We start from the raw sequence: 13405 nt of genomic DNA, 5'->3' as shown, positions 1-13405 counted from the left end.
CATCCCATTTAAGTCAATGGGACTACTCAGATGAGAAAAGTCACACATTTTGTGCAGAAGTTAGCATAGCATCTGGTCTAATCTGAATAGCTGCAGATGTAGTGAATGCTTTATGTAAAACAACTTTTTTGCTTTAGCACCATCTAGCAGAGAATCAAGTGCTTTAGAAGCATTAATAAATACATGTAATCAATGTTCCTGTCAGCTGATTTTTTTTCATGAGGATGTATATATTTGGGAAGAAAATTTCAGCTGGCACATTCACAGTGCATTTATACTAGGCAAAAAGGTGGGGGGGTTTACTATGTTAGCAAACATGGTAAATCCTAGTGTGGACAAGGCAGATGTAGTTTTTGCAGGTGTTAGCAGATCCAGGTAAACCCTAGATCATGATGTCCATGAATCTGTTCTTTGAAATTATTCACTGAATGTTTTACACGAATGTGGATCAGCCAGTGGTAGGCTCACAAATACAAATGGCTACTGTACATATTAACTCTATGAAATTTGAACTGTTTTGTTTGGACATAGGTTATGTGGTGTGTTACTGTCTCCTGAACACAACTGTCAGTCAAACCCTGTCTGCATTTGATAAATGATGCAGTTTAGGTAGAGGTCAGATCAGCTTTGAACATCCCTGACTTCTGACTGTCCAGTTTGGAAATGTCCTCTCCAATTGTCTGTTCAGAGATGTGCCCCTTTATACAATAGGGCAAGTGGGATTAAATTCTGTGGCACAAGAGAAGTTTCTATGGCAGTTTCATGTAAGTTTAAAAAATTAAGGTTTGTAATGAAATACAAAAATAAGAATAATTATTACAGGAACCCTGATGTTTATTTTGATATTGAATTTTATTTGTTTTATGCTGTCCGCACAATTTCAGCTTTTATTAAATAGTGGATTTTTATATTGACAACATGTAACCAAGGTGTAGAAGCTGGAGGTTTCAGAAGCTGCACAGGGGACAGTTGGAGACTTTTGTTGTTGGGGAAGAAAAGGAAATCAGTTTTGGATTATGAGAAAAAGCACATTTGCTGGATGTTTCAGCTAGAATTATCAGTAGTGAAACAGTGACATGGGGTGGGCTTTTTCAAAAACACCTCAGTGATTTAGGAGCAAAATTACATTCCTAAATCATGGTGGCTGTGTTCTTAAATCACTTAGGCACTTGAAAATCCCACCCCAAAAGTGCTTGCAGACATCACTTAAGTGGTTATGTTCATGTCCTGTTTTCCAAGTCTTCTTAACAATTATAAAGTAATAACTGCCTTTTTAAAAGAGGCCTGTCCAGGGGGAAAAGGCAGAGAAGTCAGTATACCAGCAGGTGGATCTAGCAGCTTCCTGGGGGGGAAAAAAGAGGAACTCTTACAACCTGCCTCCAAGATTGGCGGAAAGTGTCAGAGTACCCAGAAGTAACAGCCAGAGTAGTGGATGCTGTGATGAAGAAAAGAATGGTCAGAAAAACATGGATTCATACAGTAGACTCTTTCAAAAATCCTATGAGTGGATGCTCAGCCACGTTTTTAGGGTTCATGTACTAATATGAAAATTGGCAAACATTTCTGGGAAAAACTCTCTTAAATATTGGTCCCAAATACAGAAAGAGCTGCCACATTGCCTATACTAAGTATTTTATTAACTTTTTATTTTGTGCTTTACAGCTGAGATACATCAATTTACACAGACTATGAACAAAAAGGAAGCAAAACCAGATATATATTCTTTTGGAATACATGAGAAATGGGTAACTTTAGGTATAATAAAGAAAAACAGTTGAAATTTTTTCAGTGTCCTTTTGATATCCAAATGATCTTTTTGTTCAAACTATAAGGAAGGCAGCTATGTCTAAAAGGAGTTCATACCTTCCAGCATTACTCTTAATGGGAAAAAAAAGACAAACAATTTTCCTAGATTCTTTTGACTTATCCAGTGTTATCAAGGGATGGGGGAGTTCTTATTTTTTCCATAGCTCTGCAACTGAATATTTGGCTGTTATCAGCAAGTATGTTAAGAAATCAGAGTTTTGTGATTTAAATATGTGCTTAACTGTTAACCCTGGTAAAATTGCCAAGGAATGACAGTATTTACAGACTAATATTCCTGGATTTTACACTAGTCCAATCAGAATTGGGGGGGAATACCAACCAATCCACAATTCCTCCAGCAAATATTTGAAACATATTTTATAGCGTGATTTCAATGTGAAGAAAGTCAAATACCAGTGGAATATGATTTTGTAGTGTATTTTTTATGGTAATACATGTAGAAAAGAAAGTTGCTTCAGGCCACATACATGACCACTGTTCATGAAAGATCTCTTTGCACAACTACTTCTCCCATTTATGTATCTAATTTATAATTTAATAATTACTAAATACATGGAAGGAATTATTTCTTCTGATTCCTTAGATTTCATAATTTTTTTTTTTTAATTCTCAGAAGGCTCTAACTACTAAAGCAAACTCATCGTATCAATGGTTTTTAAATATGAAGTAATTAAATGTGAGGACTTCCTAATGGGGGCAAACATATTTAATCTGTTCACTGGTTTCCCTTTACAGATAACTGAGTCATTCTGCAAAAGCTCATCTCTTTCCTTTATTAAGAAAAAACAAAAACAAAAAGTCTGAGGAAGACTAAAATCATGTTTTTATCACAGTAAGTGTGGAAGATTCTGGGCTATCTCTAACCCTTATTTTTTCCTGTAACTTTAGTGTAAGAGGGGCTATCAAGTAGACTTCTTCCTGTTTTCCCCTTGATGTTTTTGGGAATAAAAATCAAAGCAATTAGTAAAATAGGTAACTTCTCTTGTTATCTTTCCACCTGTTTCTCTCTTCAGTGTACCTTGCTACTCATGTTCAGATGGGTCACCCAATAAGACCATTGGGCATTTAGTTCTAGAAAGAGTTTTCCTGCTAATGCTAGTCACTTTTCCCCCCAAAATGAACTGGAGGATATTCTATCTTATGGGAAACCTCTACTGGAAGATTTTGGTAGAGGAATGTGATCCTCAAGAGCAACATTATAGTTATGGCAGTAATTTTGCCAAACCACACTGTAATCATTTCTTGCCCTTCAATCATTTTTTAATTTTTTTTCAGCAAGCATAGATGGTTGGCTTCATATAATGTTATTAAATGGAAAATAAAAATGACCACTACATACTTTTATGTGATTTTTTTGACTAACTTAAACTTAAAATGAATTTGTAGCCTAGTTTGACATTGATCTTTAAGGCCAATTGACAAGACTTGCAATTTTGTATAATTAATTTTAAACACTACAACCTCCCCAAATGCCATTGTTTTGTGGTATTCTGCAATCATAAATAGGACTTCATCCACAGAGAGTGCTATTTTATGGAGTGATTTTTTTGCATTTAAATCCTGTATTTGTTGAATTTTTCTAATTTTCTGTGCACATGGTTTACTGGTTAATGCAAGCAAGGTGGGGAATAATAGACAACTTTGCCACATGCCTCTACGAAATGAGCAAGACTCTGAATATTTATTATTGACTTTTACTTTAGCTTTTCGAGACTGGTATAAGATTTCAGTCCATTTTTTTGTTTTACTTTCTAGATCTAGTCCCTTCATAAACTTCCATTCAACTTGCTCATAGGCCTTTCTCACATCTAGTGAAAGTAACATACCTGACCTCTTTATCTTTAATGGGGTTGAACAGGTCACAACCATTAACCTATGAATGTTATATAGTAGCTGTCTTCCCTGATTAAATCCCATTTGATATATACTAGTTATTTTAAGCATAAATGTTTCTGTCAACACCTTTGCAAAACTCTTAAACTCTGTATCTGACAATGAGATGTATTTATGTGAAGTACATTCAGTCTTGTATCTTTTGGCCTTTAAAATCACAGCAGTACTGACTTCTTTCTTAATATCTGCTATTGTTTTGAAGTCCTGAGAATTACTTAGATGTTTTGGGGAAAACTGAAAAGTCAAAGATTTGTACAGTTCAACTGAGAACCTTTCTGGACCAGGTGCTTTACTTGAGAGCATATTTTGAATGACTGATTTGACTTCCTTGAATTCTTTCTTCAGGAGTTCAGTTATAATGGGGAGCCCAGCTTTTCCATTGTAAGCACTTGTATGAAAATGCATCTCATTGTTGTGTTCTCTGATACTAAACATAGTATTTTTTTCTTTCTTCTGTCTTAGCCTATATGCTGAATTATTATGGTCCTTATTTCCCATCCAATTGTACTTTTGTTTAAACTGATATATAACACACTCTCTTTTGTCTGACAATAGAACGCAGAGTTGTCCTCTAAAGGAGTTAAGTTTATTCAAAGTTTTCTTTCCACCTCTCTTATTGTTAAACTTCTCTAACTTTTTTATTTCAGAGAGAAGAAACTTGTCATCTGCATTTTTTCCACTTCTAATTCTAGAGGATGTCTCAATTAATTTCCCCCTCAATACTGCCTTATAAACCTTCCATAGTGTATTGGTAGGTAACTTTCCATTTTTTTCATTATTGAAAGAAATATTGGTTTTGCTAATTACAGCATTCAGTATTACAGGGTTTTTAAATAATGGATTATTCAGTTCCCCGTTGCTATGGCTCCCACAACCAAACAAATCTCTAAATGTTGTCATGACAGGAATATGGATTGACCATGTCAACTGACCTCTCTTTGCCTCTGTCAGAAAATCCTTTAAGCAAGATATATAATCTATTTGCATGAACAACAAATGGGGATATGAATAAAACAAATAATCCCTCACTAATGGCTTCACATTCTTCCATGAATCGAGTACATTCAGCTGGGAAAGATTTTGGTTCAAATATGGGCATGGGGAATTGGATTCCATCTTTCTACTGTCTGATCTATCAACTGTAGGATTTGAGGAGAGATTTAAATCTCCCTCAGCAATGAGATCCTCAGAAGAAAATGTTAGGACAGGAAGAATAGCATTGAGGAAGGCTCTTTGTCCAATGTTAGGGGCATATACCAAGCACAGGGTAATTACTCTGCCCAATAGTTTTCCTTTAACAGTTATAAATCCTCTCATCTTAACACTATTTTACTTCAAGTTGAAGTCTTTGAGCTAGGAGGCTGGCCAACAAGTTGATGTTTCAATGGTTCCTCACACTGTCTTGAATCACATGTAGTTCTTATATCAGCTGGAGAGAAAGTGGAGGGAGAGGCCCATTTATCCACATCTGGTGACTATGTCTGAAGTCAGCCAATTTCTGTTCATGTATCCCAGATATGTTTTGAAACCACTGGACTGAGACAGCCCCTTGCCCTCTGTGTGCTGCTTCCAGGCTTTCCTGTGAGAAGGGGATGATCTGGTCAAAGCCTTTACGATTGGATCATACTCTTTACATAGTGAAATACCTCAAAGATTATCTCATGCTTCCTATCTTTGCATTGGAAAAAGAGAGAACTCCCAGATAAAACTTCTTGGTTGTAAAGAGTCTGCAATACATTGTCATGGGAAAGCCTCGCAGAAAATTCAAAAATGGTTCTAATGATTTCTCTAAGCTGTGACTTCCCGTCTTTGAAAATAATCAGGCACTCTGATAAACGTAACTATTTTTCCTTATTATGATCTATGTGTCATCTTCTCCCAGCACATTAGCAGACTTATTTGTTTCTAATTTCTTCTTTGCTCATCCTGGTTACCAGACCCTCCCAAACACCTGTTATGGTTGTTCTGCGTGTTGCTCTCCCATGGTTCCTCTGTTTTATTGCTTTACTCTGTTATCTCTGAAAAGTGGAGAAAAAAAGTGGTCTTTTTATTAATAACAATTTTCTCTTGCTTCCTCCCCCAGAAGAACTCTACCACTTAATTTTAAATGTACTCACTGTTGCAGCCATTGCTGCTGCTAGTCTCAACCAGGCTGGCACCATGCTCTGTTGAGCTGGCCCTTGGAATGTGGACTTTCCTGACCGTGAATAAGTGACCAAAAAAAAAGAGGGATGGGGGACAAATGAAGAACACAGAATGAGAAAAAAAATCAGTGAGAGAAAAGAGACTCAGTAAATGAATGGTGCTTTCACTGACAATGTAATATTAGCCCTTTAAACTTCAAAACACATGACAAATTTTAATTAATACTTGGACCCACTTTGAGGTAGGCTAAGTATGAGCAACATTTCAGTGGGGGAGGGGAAGGCAGAGAAGAAATTTGCTCAAAACCACACAGCATGCCAGGATTAGAACTCACAAGTGCATGACTCCCAGCTACTGCCTCTGCTCCAGGCTGCCTCTAGGGGCTTTGTTATAAAATTGGTAATATAATAAAATTTTAACTAATTAATCATATAAATCTAACAAGCCCTTTCAAAATGCTGAAGGGATGCTTTCTACAAAGCAGTTTAAACACAGCTAACCTTTTTTTGAAGAGCTCTGGAGCTTGAAAGCTTTTCTCTTTCACCAACAGAAGTTGATCCAATAAAATACATTCTCACCCACTTTTGTCCTTCTTTTTTTTAAAAAAACAAAACACTTTAGACAGCTGTCTTGAGAGAAGCTGTCAGTTTTGCTCCTTTCTGTCTCAGTGGATTCTAGACTACATTCAAATCAGCCACCGCTTTTACTGTTTTCTTGTATACCTTGTGCAGCCTTCTCCTTAGATTAGGGTTCACGGTGGACTTGCACCGGGACTCTTGAATTGCTTGTAATGAAATTTGCCTTTTGCTCTCTTAGGAACACCTCTACTCTAACAGCAAGCACTGAATACCGTCTTTCCTCAGTGACACATCAGTAGTCTTTCTTCATGCCATTTTGTTTAGTTCCATTTAGACAACAGCTAGATTGTGCCTAGATCTGCATGGGTGGGGAGGGGAGTGTCCAAGGAGCCGTCTCTTCTCCCACCCCCTTCTGTGCCATACAGGAAGCTGGTACACTCCATCTTGCTCTTGCTCAGCTAACTGGTTAAGCTAGTTATATGGCCCCTTTATGCTGCTCCAGAGTCAGGCCAGAAACTGGCCCAATGGCATTGATAATTGTTAAAGCAGAAATTCACATTCAGCGCTCGCCTACATGAAACCAATTCTTTCAATTAAAGAATCCTTGAAATCCCATTTTTCAATTCTCAATGTAAATATTTAGCTCTGGTTAATGTTGACATTATGCTGTAGGTACCAGCAATTCTGGAGGACAGTTGGAACACTCTTATGTGGTAAACTTTCAGAAGGGACAGTGTGGACATAATTGTACAACATTTTGATAAAAGTTACAGGCTCCCTCTTCTAAACAAGCAGAGTTGGGCATGTCTGCTTTGCTGTTCATGGAACAGAAGAAAATTTCTGAATAGAGCTCGGTAAAGCATCAAATAAAAACTAAGTTTCTAAAACTCAAGTCACTTGTAGTACCTGCTACATAATACAATATTTTTGGGTGTGAAGAGCAAGTGTCCCAGTAAAGATACAAAATAATTTTACAAGACTTCATTCTTTCTGAAGAAACATAAAACCAGGGTCTTGGCTACATGACCATTAAAGGTCCCTTTGCATTTTTTCTAAGAGTAAACATGTAAATCCCAGTATCCTCGCCATATTCCAACCTGGGTACTAATTACATTTTGCCTTCTTTAAATTCAGCGAGGCCTGGTCTAAACTAGCCTTTCTCCCAAAATGATCTGCCACTGCAGTTTAGCTCCATAGGTGCTAGCAATGATGGGAGTGTTAAGCTAGACCAGGCTCTCACATCAGTCAGCATTTTTACCACTAAACTATTACAATCTGAGCAGCACTGAACAACATGATAGTAAAAATAATCACAGAACCTCTCTCTACACTATTTCTCCATTGTTACTAGCCATGATGGAACTGCACCACTAGGAAATTTGGGGAAGGAAAAACCCAATGTACATACAGCCCTATGGTTTCAGTTAGATATTGTAGCTTTCTTGTAGCATCAGGGAAGTCAGGATGTCCTGTTCTAAACTGTTGTGTAATATGTTGCTCTGTTAAACAACCACCATATTTCCCCCAGAGCAGGCTGCACTTCAGTAACCAGGGAAGTGATCTTTTACATATAGGAGCCAAGCATGCAATGTCATCAGTGGAAGCAAGAAGACTGTAGGATTCAAGTTACTGAAAATTACTTTGGATTTCTCTGAATGACAAAGGTAGGTGATTATCAGTTTCTGTTTACCAAAAATAGACAAACTGTATCTGAGGGGTCTGGGTGGAGATGATGACACAGAATTACCATTCTTGACGACCCAGCCTGATCCCACAGAGATAAATAGCAAAACTCTCAAAAATTTCATTGAGAAGAGAGATGGATCTTTTAGAAAGGCTTTAAAGCTCCACAAAGGGCGGATCCTGCACCTGTTAAAGTCTATGATGCTTTTGCTATTTATTTCAGTACAAGCAGGATGGGGCAAAAGGAGAAAAGAAAGTCCCATCTCCCCCTCCCATGGAAAGGGTTACCAAGATAATTTCTGGGCCTTAGGGCCAATTGAAAATCCTAGCACTTTTACCCTGTCTCCCCCTGGCTCTATCCCTTTAGTTCTATCCTGCTCTCCCACTACTCTGTCGATTTCTTCATTTTGCTCTGTTCCCTTCAACAGTTTCCCATTTCACTCAGACCTTCCTTCATTTCCTCATGCACCCTCTCTGTCCCTCTATCCATTTCAAATGCTCCCTCTTTCATCACTGATTCTCTCCCATTTTCCCTCTGTGTGCAGGTTTTGTGTGCATGCTGTCCTGATGAATCCCTAGGCATGATCAAATACAGTATAAAAATGTAACTGTTTCAGATTGCTGGAAAGTTGGAAAGCACCTCTGACATAAGAAAAAATAAATCCTAGTGTCCTTTTTTACTGAAATTCTTTTAGAGCCCAGCTGATAAAGATTGGATTATTCAGATACATATGAAAGCCAGGATTGCTCCCTACTGTTCACCCAGCTATTTTTGCCACATAGTCATCCCCATTTGTGAGCTACTGTCCCCATCAATCACTCCTGAGTTCTATAAATAGGGGGAATATTCTAGCCCTGTTCACACATACATACACAGCCCAGAAATCTGCCATAGTGACACAGTCCAGGGTAGAGAGTAACACCGTAAAGCCTGGGAATCAGGAGAACTGGGTTCTGTTCCCAGCTCTGCCACAGACTTGCTATGTGACTTACGCAAGTCAACTAATGTGCTTCATTTTCCCTATATATAAATTAGTGATACTTATACTTTCTAATTTCAGGAGGGAGTATAAATCTAAATTCATTAACATTTATGAAATGCTAAGATCCTGTGGTGTTAGAGCCATAGAAATTATTACTCATAAATAAATACAACAGAGAAATCCACTTTGTTTTGTGGAGTTTCAATTCTAGATCAAATATAATGCCTAGGTTAAAGACAGGTGAAGAAGTGGGAATTGGATAACACCCAATTTTTCTTATATTCTTCAGACAAATAAACTCTAAAAGGACAAGTCAAGAATGACATGAACTCTAGGGCTGACCCACCAGAAAACCTACACATAAGCCCCAGAAGATTAAATGATAGATGGGATGGCTTGATTTGTAAGTAACAATGTATTTTAAACCAAGAATAGCACCAGGTAGTAGAGATTGTTAACCATGGTTGGTATCAATGATCCTTGTTTATAACTCTGAAGAAATGGGAATGGACTGAAGCATCCACCTTGAAAAACCTATGATCTGATCACCTCAATCAAGAGCTAAAGATTTTCATCTGGCAAACTTTTTGTCTATATATAGAGACTTTGGCAGTAGGGAAGCGTACCATATTAGGCTTCTGTGGAATAATGAAGACTGCAAGGCTAATACTCCCTTTATGCAGCAAGTGATGTTCCCTTCTTAGTGGCTAGAGAAATCAGTCACTGCTTTTTGAGATCTCCCACAATAGTCTGTGTTATACTCTGGATTCAAGGTCTAATATATAAAAACTGGGTTGCTGCCCCTTTGTTGTTCTGCTAGGCAGAAAATCATCCTGTCCATCCTGTGCACAAAGCCTGTGTCAATGGATATGTAATTTAGGATCCAGCCTGCAAACCAATGAGCAGGGAAGCTGCATGCATTCTTTGTGAATGTTATTCTAGTCCCTGAACTAAAACAGTGGCACTCTCCCCTTCACACCCTTGGCACAGGGACGTGTGGCCACTAGGTCCATGTAACTGAGGATCCAGTGATTGATGCCTCTACTCTTTCTCCAGCTCTGCTGCCTGCAGGAAGAAAGAAGTCCCTATGCTTGATCACTCCTGTGCTATGCATCTTGTGCATATTGAAACATCTGCAGTTCTATTGCATTGGAGGCATTTTTCAGCTCCTCTACCCAGAAGCAAATCTCACCTCTAAAGAACTGTAAGACTGCTGGCATGTATTTTAAAAGGTTAGTGAAGGTCTCATTTATTATTATTTCAGTTAATTCACAGCAATTCTAGAAATGTAGTCTCTTGCCACTAGCTCCTCTGGAGGAGTTTAATGAGATGGAGAGGGTTTCCTGTCCCAGTGATAGGCAGGATTGATTTAATTAAAATGGTGACTATGCAATGGTTTTGGTACCTTTTACAACAACTGCCTCTGGACTATCGAGAGTATTTGTATAAAATAGATTTTGCTTCTTCTAATTGTATTTGGTTAAGGAAAAAAAAGGATCAAGTTTTGATTACATCAGCTGAAATGAAACAAGTCTAGTTGCGTAAAGGGACTTTTAGTAGAGGGACTGAATCTGCTCCACAGAAGACCCAACATGGATTTGGAAGGATAAAGAAAGGAGAAGTGCAGGAGGCCTAGTCAGTCACAGCCAAGGGACGGCTGTAAGTGAGCGATGTGTGAGAGCTATAGGAGCAAAGTCACAGCTCGTGGAGTTCAACCACAAGTTAGTGGACACTAATAGTAAAAATGAACTAGACTGGATTTCAGGGATTAATATGCTGGCTGGTAAAGGTGGAAAATATGTCCAGATAGTTTTATGCCAGGGTGTGAGCTGGAAAAGTACTGATGATCTAACAGCAAGGGAGTAAAGTGTGACTACCGATTGGGCTGACCTACGTACATCCGAGTAACTCTGGGCACTTAGATTAGCCCTGAGTTAACTACAGCCATCAGATATGCAGGACAATAAGCAAAAGTGAAAACGGGATACCTGAGATGTCTAGCAAACCAAGTACACGTGAATAATGCAGACAGTGAATCGTGCATTAGTGTAAAAAAGCTTCCTGTGTTATACAGGAACAAGAATCTGTTTTATTATTATCCTAGTCTCCAGTATAACGCCTACCACTTTAAAAAAAAAAAAAAAAAAAAAAAAACTTTAAAACTGTAAAATGTTTCAGGAACATTCTTTGGCAGTTGGAATGCCTATGTTTTAAGGTGACCTACAAATGTATTTTAAAGTAGTAACTGTGGGATTACTGTTCGTGCTGAATTGCACGAACATGTACGGTCTTGTCCGTGCCAGAAAAGGTTTGCTGGTATAGCTAGCTATACAGGCAGCACTCCTAACGGAGATGCAGTTTATATCAGAAAAAGGGTCCTCTTGCTTATACCAGTTCCCTGAATTAAATTACTTCTTTGCCAGTTTAATTGTGTCTATGCTAGGGTTTTTGCTGGCATAGCTATGTCAGATAGGGATGTGATTCTTTTCCCCCTTCCCCCAAATTTCTAACTGACATAAATATACTGGCAAAATTTAAGTATGGTCAGACCTAAGGTAACAGTAGCTGTAAGTCACTGGCATTCCCATCCTATTCTTAGCACTAGACCAATGGTTCTCAACCAGGGGTATGCATAGCCGGGAGGTACATAGAGATCTGTCAGGGGGAACATTAACTCATTTAGATATTTGCCTAGTTTTACAACAGGCTACATAAAAAGCACTAGCGAAGTCCGTACAAACTAAAATTTCATACAGACAATGATTTGTTTATACTTTATATACTATGCACTGAAATACAAGTACAATATATTCCATTTGATGTATAATTATGTGGTAAAAATGAGAAAGTAAGCAATTTTTCAGTAATACTGTGCTGTGACACTTTTGTATTTTTATGTCTAATTTTGTAAGCAAGTAATTTGAAGTGAAACTTGGGGTGGTACACAAGACAAATCTAAAAGGGGTACAGTAGTCTAGAAAGGCTGAGACACACTGCACTGAATCATATCCAGTATGTGTGCATTACTTGTCTTCTTCATTGCATTTTTTCATTAACTTAAATAACAAACGAATTTCAACCTGCGCTTATTCCTGTACTTGGCTGTTTAGGTTGCCTCCTTCAGATCCTCTGTCCCTGCCTTTAGTGCTCCTGGGTTGGAGCTAATCCTCTTAGCGTGGCCACCAAGTTGATTCAGTAGAATAGCTCTGCTCTCCCTATTCCCAGCACAGCCATACCGAGGGAATCATAAATTGGCTCTGCATGTAATTTTATGGTACATTTTATTTTTACAGTTGAAGGGTAAAATTCTCAAAAGTGTCTAAGTTGTTGACTTTAAATGGGATGGAGGATCCTGTATAATGAGATGCTTTTGAAAATGTTACTCACAGTGTTGATTTCTGAGCACTGCAGCTGACAGGTTTCTACCTCCACTTTTTTGCAAACTGGCAATGTAAAGGGAGTTGTACCTTGATGTGTTATACACTCTGATTCTGGATATGCTTTTAGCTATGATAGGAAACAGTGTGTGTCACAATGAGCTTTTGTAAAGTGACTACAGATGACAAAGCTGAAAAAGGCATTCCAGAGAACTACAAACTAGAAAGTAAAATATTAAAAGCAAAAGGTACATTAATTTTGCTGGATAATCATGCATATCTAATGGATAATTCATTACATAATCATTTTAAATTAAAATACTTAGTACATGATTACTAGAAAATATATTTCTACTTGATTGAATAGCTTCAGTACTCTGAAGCACTTTTACCTGCAAAGGAAGTAGAATGCTCCAATTACAAGAATTCCTAGAACAACAACTGAAGCCAAGAAAGCTGCAAACAGTTCACTTTTAATTTGGGTCTTGAGACTAGGTAGCAAAACTTCTTCACAACGGGCTCCTGTATAGTTCTCAATACACCTGTGAAACCAAGTTTTATATAAATTAGATTTTGTACACTATCATCTAATATGAAAACCAAAAGCTGGCTCTTTTTCTTTTTTGGCGGGAAGGGGAGTCATTTTCTGAATCAGTACAATTAATTTATATTTATTTCTATAGTGCATATTCACATCAATCCTATTTATAGACTAATGGGAATTTCTGACATCATCCCCTTCAATCTTTTTTACATGACTGGACTGGGATAAAGAAGCATCATTCTCCCCAAAAGTGCTCTTAAATGATTTCTTTCCTATATGTGCATTATGAATCCAGTAGCTACATTATGCTCCCTTTTTTTCTCTGTCCAAGAGCTTGCTACTGTTATGACAGATCAAGGAAATGGGCATTCATTG

General features: G+C 37.8%; 1 protein-coding gene across 3 annotated transcripts in view; it reads right to left on the bottom strand.

Moving 5' to 3' along the window:
• Positions 1 to 831: 831 nt before the first annotated feature.
• NRG4 (neuregulin 4) overlaps positions 832 to 13405 on the bottom strand; it is a 49179-nt gene continuing 36605 nt past the window's right edge. For all 3 annotated transcript variants that reach the window (XM_067534762.1, XM_067534761.1, XM_067534763.1), the window contains exons 5-7: positions 12879 to 13028; positions 5838 to 5917; positions 832 to 5738 (exon numbers count right to left, since the gene is read on the bottom strand). In XM_067534762.1, coding sequence (XP_067390863.1) covers positions 5725 to 5738; positions 5838 to 5917; positions 12879 to 13028 — 244 coding nt within the window. In that variant the 3' untranslated portion in view covers positions 832 to 5724. The remainder of the gene's footprint in view (positions 5739 to 5837; positions 5918 to 12878; positions 13029 to 13405) is intronic.

Source organism: Emydura macquarii, unplaced genomic scaffold, assembly GCF_026122565.2.
Source record: "Emydura macquarii macquarii isolate MOO-44397 ecotype Brisbane River unplaced genomic scaffold, CSIRO-AGI_Emac_v2 contig_3451, whole genome shotgun sequence".
Lineage (NCBI taxonomy): Eukaryota > Metazoa > Chordata > Testudines > Chelidae > Emydura > Emydura macquarii.
This window is presented reverse-complemented; position numbering and strand designations above follow the sequence as displayed.